The 9300-nt window shown below is 33.8% G+C and overlaps 2 protein-coding genes across 7 annotated transcripts in view; one reads left to right on the plus strand and one right to left on the minus strand.

The window, feature by feature from the left end:
* Window positions 1–9300, plus strand: part of LOC109348447 (protein ROOT PRIMORDIUM DEFECTIVE 1-like) — a 45647-nt gene that overhangs the window by 20943 nt on the left and 15404 nt on the right. The gene's annotated exons all lie outside the window — the stretch shown is intronic.
* LOC109348445 (casein kinase 1-like protein 6) lies at window positions 476–6588 on the minus strand. Of its 5 annotated transcripts, none has more exons than XM_019588899.1 (14): window positions 5954–6588; window positions 5822–5862; window positions 4390–4459; window positions 3941–4089; window positions 3763–3858; window positions 3495–3565; window positions 3252–3313; window positions 3069–3132; window positions 2887–2971; window positions 2356–2482; window positions 2211–2284; window positions 2072–2135; window positions 1453–1586; window positions 476–1180 (listed from the first exon to the last, which is right to left on the minus strand). In XM_019588899.1, exons 1-14 carry the CDS (start codon window positions 6030–6032, stop codon window positions 911–913), a joined length of 1386 nt encoding a protein of 461 aa, XP_019444444.1. In that variant the 5' UTR covers window positions 6033–6588; the 3' UTR covers window positions 476–910. The 5 variants fall into 5 exon arrangements, with proteins under 5 accessions (XP_019444444.1, XP_019444443.1, XP_019444442.1 ...); XM_019588898.1 differs by lacking the exon at window positions 4390–4459 and adding an exon at window positions 5556–5625; XM_019588897.1 differs by lacking the exons at window positions 5822–5862; window positions 5954–6588 and adding exons at window positions 4656–4696; window positions 4788–5248.

The raw sequence follows: 9300 nt of genomic DNA on the forward strand, positions 1-9300 counted from the left end.
TGCACACAAGTTAATTTCTCATGTAGACCTTTGTATTATCAAGAGTTGTTTTTCCAGCATTATCAATACATAACTGAATTGTCTTAAGAATGACAAATATTTTGTTGACAAAATTGTTGCCACTTCAATAATTTCTTTGCACCAAAAGAATTAGTTTCCCTTTCCTGTTATAACATTGCACAAAAAAAAAAATAGAAAAGCATGTTCTGGTGTCTTATAAGTTATAATCTAACTTTACCCTTTGCTGTCATAAATTGTTTTATACTATCAGTAAATAAAGTGTCCCTTAAATAGAAACTTCTCATTAAGCATTGTACATGTTTTACTCTGCCAGATTTAACTAGCTTGGAAATATCCTCATTCAAGAGTTCAAGACCAAGACAAATCCACTTTCTAAAAAATATCCACCATATGAGGTGGGACTATAGAAGAAAATAAGAAATACTACTGTGGTTTGAGATCAAATTCTAGCTTAACTACAAAATCAACTTTCAAAACAAGGGAAAGATGTTGTTATTAAAATAAAGGCAGTGCTGTTTTTCATTCTAGAGAAACAAGAACAAGAGTATCATAAACTACAATTCTAGTTTTATTGTTTTTAAAATACCAAAAACATGTTTTTCTAGTAAAAATTTAAATAAGAAAAAGAAGCCTGATTGGGTTGTCTAGAGCAGGTTTTCGGAACATGTTACGGCTGCTGCGAAATCTTGTTCAGAAGACAATCTGGGAGGCAGAAAAAAGTCCACCTTGGTCCAGAAAATGATATCAGGGAGTGAGGTTGATTATGACCTCATGGTAATTCAGATTTACATGAGCATGAATCCTTAAATGCTTGAAGATCACCCTTAGAATAAAAGCTAATTTGGCATGAAAATATCTTCTGACAAAAAGAAACAGCATTATGCTTAGTTTACTTCCTGATTGAGAGGAGCTCAAAGCTCCGAAGAGGATCATCGTGATTGCCTCTAATCGATCCAGCGCGTGTGAAACTTGCTTGTTTTGTCTCATACATGGGTTGGATTCTCTGTGCTGTAGATGGGCGGATGACACTTGAGGTCAGCTGGCCAGTACGGCTGTCAGTATAGTCATCTGAGGAACTTGGAATGGCTGATGGGACTATTGGTCTTCTTGAACTGCTGCCATATCGAGACGAACTGCGTCCCTTCTCTTGACCATGATACTGAAAAACCCAAGGTAAAAACTAAATGTGAGAATGATTGAGTAGAAAATATAAACATGTAAAAGTGTTGGCCATCAGCTACGAAGTACGGATACAGATACTAGACACAAATACGAACCATTCAGATACCTTGATATGGAAAAATTCATAATATAATAGAAAGATATATAGAGAAACTTGTGTAAATTCTGTATAGGTGCTATATGGGCATCAGTATGCAGTAATGCACTATGCAGCATGCAGCATCTTCACTGTTGAAAAAAAAGATTTACCACATCCTTGCGCACTGCTACTTCATCAGAAGTCCTATGTTTGGTGTGATCATCACGAGGGCTAGAACCTGTTGGGTTCCTCCTGGAGAATGCTTCAACAGCACCAGAGAATTTCTCTCGAATCTCTTTCCCAACTGAAAGAAGCAATTGCATGACCAAGAATTATACAAACAGAAATTTGGGAAAAGCATAGTAGTTTGACCACTATTGATAATTATTTTCTGAAATCCATAGGCTTAATTAAGTTTTTGGTCCTTAAAATAGGACTGTTTTTCGGTCAGGCTTAATAAGAATGAGTGTTTGCATCAAACTTAATTAAGCGCTTATCTAATAAGTTATTTTGAAAATATGTCAGACCAAGCGAAGGGTTACCTTTGACCCATGACCAAAGGGCATCTTTTGGCCCATGACAATGGGAGAAAGGTTGGGCTCTAGCTCTGAGACCATGTAAAGGTTCCATCTCAAACCAATTGGCAATGAGAGGAGTAGCCCAACAAGTATTTAAACCATGCTTAGGAGAATGAGGTAGGCGATGGGAGACTTACTTCCCAACAATCTCTATAAGCTCTTCTAAAAATCCCTTAGTAGGATTATCCTATTCTACCGAAAGAGAGCGGACCTGAGATCTTTTCTGGCTTTTGTACAGATGGTCCTGGATTCATAGCTGCCTTGCCACTATCATGCTGCTATTAAACAACTATAGTAAGAGACCTCCACTGGAAGCAGAATCATAAAAAGCAAGATATAAAAGTACTAACCCGCCCTCTAGAGCTGCTACCAATCTGTGGATACTTCAATATAGTCCAGTCAAAAACATAGTCAAATTGATAGCCTGCACTAACAATATCCAAATCAATTTCTATTCAGAACGCTAGTATCAAGTTTAGATGTTGAGTAAGGGACCTTCTCGAATGAATAAATCTCGAAAAAGCCTTTTTAAATATGAGTACTCTGGCTTGTCCTCAAACCGCAATGATTGGCAATAATGGAAATATGAAACAAATTCTGAGGGATATGACTTGCAGAGCACCTGTTATTATACAAAATAACAGGACCAATAAAATTAAAGCCACATCAGAAGGGGAAAAGACGAGAACAAAATGTCCAAGTTATGTAAACTGTTGAATGCAAAGAATATATGGTTATGACTTACAAAGGGAAAATCAACATGAGAGAGTTTAGTTGATTGTAACATTCAATATCAGTAGCATAAATCAACCTAGTTCTAATGCACAAGAGAAACATGCACTTTGGTTTGAAATAAGTATTCACATGCAAAGCACAAACTATCATGGAACTGGATTTCAGGCCTCACCCGTCTTCTATGATAAACCTCAATGGCATCATACACCAAAATAAACTAAGCATCAAACTCTAGATACTGAGAAAAATTATTGTTCTTTACAAGCATTGCCAATCTAACTAATCAAATACCTCTATACGAGTTGATATCTTCTTCTCACTGATTTTGTCATATTTTTGTTTTTTGGTGCCAGCCTTCAGTCCCTGCCAAGGAAGACTGAAGAAAAAGGTTGTACAATGAAAGACGATAGTAAGGCAAATATTATAAAGATATCCAAATCTAGTAGGGGAAATAGATGTGTATATCACCATACCTTCCTCTTAAGAAGTACATGAGCACATAACCAAGAGATTCCAGATCATCCCTTCTGCTTTGTTCTGCGAGCAAAATAAAGTACAATTAATAAAAGCAAACATCCAAGTACAATAATGTAGTTATTCACTTCCAAATATTGATTATCAACATAACAAGGAATAAATACCACGACATTACTCACCAATTCCAAGATGAGTGTTGACACTTGCATACCGAGCTGTGCCTGTAAGGTTCTTGTTCTCCCTATGAAAGAAAGACAATGCTTCTCAAAACAAAAGAAATAGGAATTTTACTAAACTACCTACATTTAGGTGAAGACAAGACCTATTGGATTGTCCCAAAAGTGTTTTAGCCTCCTAGAAAATGTGTCCAACAGATAAATAGTGCACCATTAATATCCTGAAAAGATGATGACAAAACTTACCTGTATGGTATGTGCCTATGGGTCTTAAGATCCCTATATTTTTTCGCAAGACCATAGTCAATGATGTACACCTGAAATGAGATGCCAATCATGACATAAATACAATTAAGTAACTGAAATGTGCATGTTCAACTTTAATATTTATCATCTAAAATCTACCAATCATTTATTCCAAGATCTGTTTTGACTGTATGAGAACCACTAAAAAGTGTAGTTCTTTTCCATTCATATGAATAACAACAGAAGCATCTTCAACAAAATGAAATACCTGATTTGCTTTACGTCCTAGGCCCATCAGAAAATTGTCGGGCTTTATGTCACGGTGAAGGAAGCCTCTTGAATGCATATATTCAACTCTGTTAATCTGAACAATAATGTGAAGCAAATAAAATGTTAAATAGCTTTTTAAAATACTTTATTTGATAATAGTTGCCATGTAGACTTACTAATTGATCAGCAAGCATTAACACTGTCTTCAATGTTAACTTCCGGTTGCAATAATTGAACAAATCTTCCAGACTTGGACCAAGAAGGTCAATAGCCATGCAATTGTAGTCTCCCTCAACTCCAAACCACTTGAGATGGGGAATCCCCGCTTCATCAATAAGGAACAAAAAAGGATTACTCAAAAAGGACACGTCTCGATCATTTACACCTTTTCAGTCGTAATTAGTTAATATTACTTTGAGAGTGTGGTTTAAGACTAGTGCTTCTGATTTCATTAACAGGAGATCCTCAACACCAATGAGGTTATCCTCCGGATTAAAGGAAATAGAACAAATATATAATGCCGGTTTAGGAACAATTTCCATGCGAAAAAATAGCATTCAGTGTCTGCATTAGCTAATACTTTTATAATCCAAAATGCTAAAAAGAAATAGAGATATAAACTGACTTCCTCCCTGTAGAAGCGTATACAATTTTGACTCATAGTGAAGCTGTGGATGCTTGGTCTTCACAGGTTCCTGCAAAATTTGGGGGAACAAACAATATCATGAGCAAACTAATATCAATAAGTGGTATTAAAATAAATTCTAAAAACATATTTGAGTGTTCCACAAGGTAAATCATGGCGATTTGATCACATAAGCACAATTGAGTAGTAAAAATGCAACCAGAAACCGGAAAACATTAATCAATCTCTAAAAGATCATAGCATACCAGCTTGATAGCTACTTCCTCTCCAGTTTGTACATTAACAGCTTGTATAGAGAATAGAAGGAATATGTTAAAAACAATGTATGACAATGCTTCAAAAACAAATTACAACTAACATTTTTCAAAAGAAGATACCTATATAAAGCTCCCCAAAAGAGCCACTCCCAATTTTCCTTCCAAGTTTAAACTTGCCACCAACAACATGATCCATCATAAAATCACGTTTAATACCAGTCACACAAAGTAACTATATCAACCCTTTTGTACTCAGATTTGTTCCCAACTCAGAACCTAATTCTGCATAACCTAGCCAAAAAATCACTCAAATTTTTCCACATAATCACCTGATTAAGGGGTCCATTGGGTCAAAATTCCAAACTTTATTCCAGAATCCACTCAAATCCAATGAGATTTCCCAACCTATTCAACCGGTTAGGGGCAAAACCGTAATATGGTGTAAAACAAGGATAAGACTAGAAATCAAAAGAAAAAAAAATACAAATTTTTTAACATCCCCAACAATGAAGATGAAAACTTTTTATTCAGAATACGATTCCAACTTCTACAGTTACATTCCTTTACAGAAATCAATCACCCCAAACGCTTCATCAATAAGGAACAAAAAAGGATTACTCAAAAAGGACACGTCTCGATCATTTACACCTTTTCAGTCGTAATTAGTTAATATTACTTTGAGAGTGTGGTTTAAGACTAGTGCTTCTGATTTCATTAACAGGAGATCCTCAACACCAATGAGGTTATCCTCCGGATTAAAGGAAATAGAACAAATATATAATGCCGGTTTAGGAACAATTTCCATGCGAAAAAATAGCATTCAGTGTCTGCATTAGCTAATACTTTTATAATCCAAAATGCTAAAAAGAAATAGAGATATAAACTGACTTCCTCCCTGTAGAAGCGTATACAATTTTGACTCATAGTGAAGCTGTGGATGCTTGGTCTTCACAGGTTCCTGCAAAATTTGGGGGAACAAACAATATCATGAGCAAACTAATATCAATAAGTGGTATTAAAATAAATTCTAAAAACATATTTGAGTGTTCCACAAGGTAAATCATGGCGATTTGATCACATAAGCACAATTGAGTAGTAAAAATGCAACCAGAAACCGGAAAACATTAATCAATCTCTAAAAGATCATAGCATACCAGCTTGATAGCTACTTCCTCTCCAGTTTGTACATTAACAGCTTGTATAGAGAATAGAAGGAATATGTTAAAAACAATGTATGACAATGCTTCAAAAACAAATTACAACTAACATTTTTCAAAAGAAGATACCTATATAAAGCTCCCCAAAAGAGCCACTCCCAATTTTCCTTCCAAGTTTAAACTTGCCACCAACAACATGATCCATCATAAAATCACGTTTAATACCAGTCACACAAAGTAACTATATCAACCCTTTTGTACTCAGATTTGTTCCCAACTCAGAACCTAATTCTGCATAACCTAGCCAAAAAATCACTCAAATTTTTCCACATAATCACCTGATTAAGGGGTCCATTGGGTCAAAATTCCAAACTTTATTCCAGAATCCACTCAAATCCAATGAGATTTCCCAACCTATTCAACCGGTTAGGGGCAAAACCGTAATATGGTGTAAAACAAGGATAAGACTAGAAATCAAAAGAAAAAAAAATACAAATTTTTTAACATCCCCAACAATGAAGATGAAAACTTTTTATTCAGAATACGATTCCAACTTCTACAGTTACATTCCTTTACAGAAATCAATCACCCCAAACCATGCATTGAAATAAAAAAAAAGTGCAAATAGGAATTAAGAAAAAAAACTAAAAACTAAAACTTTATAAGGAAAAAATAATGAGAAGCAAAGGAGATTGAAGAGGGTGTGTTGAATGAGGTAGTAACAGAGGAAGCGAGAGTTTGGAGAGAAAAGGAGAAAAGGAAAAACAAGTTTATTATTATTTTATTATTATTTAAAGTATTTGTGTTTATTACTTAACGTGGTCAATGAATATATACACTTTAATCATCTTTTCAAGATTTGATTGCCATGTGTTATGTTCTTAGGAAAACGTGCTTAAATTATTAGAGATAAAGACGCACCAATAAATTTTAGAAGAACTAATTCAAATCTATTTAAATATGGAATATGATTTCTGATAGTTTTATTTTATAAGCATTTTGTTGTCATATGTTGTTCTAAATGAGTAATCTCTCAACAACAATTTGTGATAAAGTATATAATCGATATTTGATAATACAATTTTATGGTAAAGTAGAATAATTAGTAATTTTGGTCAAAAATTTAAAAAAACATGAATAATAAGTCGAGTATCTAAACTTGTAATTTATAAATTTCTAAATATGTATAGTAACATAATTATAATATCCTAATAATCATATAGCACAAATGGTAAGTTGTTCAAGCCCAAGTTCACAAGACTTGAAGATTAAGTAATCTATATCAAACGAAAAAGACTTTGTAGTGTATTTTTAAGGTCAAAATTGCAATTTCAAGGAAAAGTAAAGGTCATAAATGTTATTGTCTATTGAGTTTTTAGTGTATTTTCTCCTAACTTATCTCTCTATTAATGGAGAGGAGTTTAACTCATATCAAAAATGGTTTCGGATGCAGATTCAAACCTGAAAGAATGTCTTTTGCAGGCTATCTCAAATGCATAAAAAAGTAGAGAAAGTGAAGTATCATCACAAGATATTGTGACTTCTACCGACCCTTTTGGTAGTTCTGATGGCTTCAAAACTGATATATCTATAGTTTTCCTGTAGAAATGTTCCATAAACACTTGAATAACCCTTCATTTATCTACAACACTAAACCCAGCAGTGTCACGTCAAATTTTGTTAGTGCACACTCATGTTATGTATTTCTTTTTTGTCCACTTACCAGTATTGTTTGTATGCAAATGAAAAGGTGGAAAAAATAATAATATACAAAAAAATCAAGGTTGAAATATCATGTTCAGTTCAGTTACAACAATATCTTACTTCCTGAAAAAAGTGGAGAGATCATTACACAGTCTAGTGTAATAATCTCTCCAATAATTGACACACGGAAACTGCTACAAATTCAGGCCCACAGATGGAACATTGCATCAAATAATTGGTATCATTTTAGGCCCACTATGCCCTACTTAATTAATTCTAGAGGATTGTTCCCGAGTTGAAATGAAAACAGATGGCTTAAGAGCCGTTAAATACAATGCCGATATGACTTTAAAGTTTTCCAATTCCCCTCATTTTCTTTCAAATTCAACTCGCAAACAGATAATATAGCTGAACCCTAGAATCCAACTTGTAGTTGGGTAGATTCAGATGGTGATAGGTATTAGGTAGAAAGAATGATTGAATGAAGAAATAGAGAAAGAGGGGTCTAAGAATAATATGATGATATAAATGAGCCATGCAACGTAACAATCCGAATGAATATGCAGCCATGATTTATGAGAGGCAAGAAGTGGAGGGGTGAAGGAGGTGCTTCCATACAACAATTCTTGGCTCAAAACAGATAAACGTTTTCTTAAACCAAACATGGTGTACAAGATTTCCCCGTAACATGTTCCCATGCACAGTGATCTTGTATATATATTGTATAACTTCACTCATTCTTCACCTCTTCTCAAGATAGATATAGTTACTTTAATTGAAGCAAGTCAAGATTCAAACTAGAGATAACAAAGAGTTAAGTGTGAGTGTTTTTTCTAAGTCCCTATTATAGTATTATCCTAGGCCATTGCCCCTGGCCTACTCATTTCAGCTGGACCTAGCTGCTAGTAATAATTTCTGCACCCTTGGATCTGCAACAATAATAATAATTATACTGTTGATAACGTGAGAAGGGTACAGTCCCTTAGATTGGAGGGTACCCTTTAACTTTTCTTTGGTTGATCAGAAATGGAGGAGTGATATATGAGTAGCTTAAATCACTCAGTTATGGGGAAGGTAAACTTTGGAGGCACTCCTCTACAAATGATTTATTGATTCCCTTTTTTTTTATTATATATTGTATAAATAAATGATTAAGAAAATACCTATATATATATATATAATTTCATACACGTTAAATTACATATTAATAATAATACGTAATATTACGAAAACTTTATTTAAAAGATTTATGTATTATATTTAAACAAGTGTAAAGATGAATACAAGTTCAAAAAATAGCTCTGTTGACATTCAATGTCAGATTAGCTTTCGAATCTAGGGTCGAACTCAAAAAAATAACATGATCGACGTTTATAATTGTGTAAGAAACAAGTTAAAATGCCTTTAATCAATTTGTAAAGCAGTCAAATTAATTTATATTATGTGGAAACTATTATATATATTTGAAATTTATAGCATGCTTATGTACACATCCAATACCAAGCAATAGGAATGCAATTTTAGAGGAAAATGAGTGTGTCTAGTATCAAATAATATAAGTTACAAATAAGTTTGATGAGAAAAGCATTTAGTTAATGTTGATAAACATGCTCATTAACTATCATATATGTTCTGCGCTAAAAGTCTAGATTTATGAAATATATACCTAAATGATTACATGAAAGAATAGATCCCTTATGTCTCAAAGTGGTGGTCTAATATATACCCCACTCGAATCACTTTAAAAGGGAAAATAACAAGGTTAGCGATAT

Source organism: Lupinus angustifolius, chromosome LG05 (assembly GCF_001865875.1).
Source record: "Lupinus angustifolius cultivar Tanjil chromosome LG05, LupAngTanjil_v1.0, whole genome shotgun sequence".
In the NCBI taxonomy this organism is placed as follows: domain Eukaryota; kingdom Viridiplantae; phylum Streptophyta; class Magnoliopsida; order Fabales; family Fabaceae; genus Lupinus; species Lupinus angustifolius.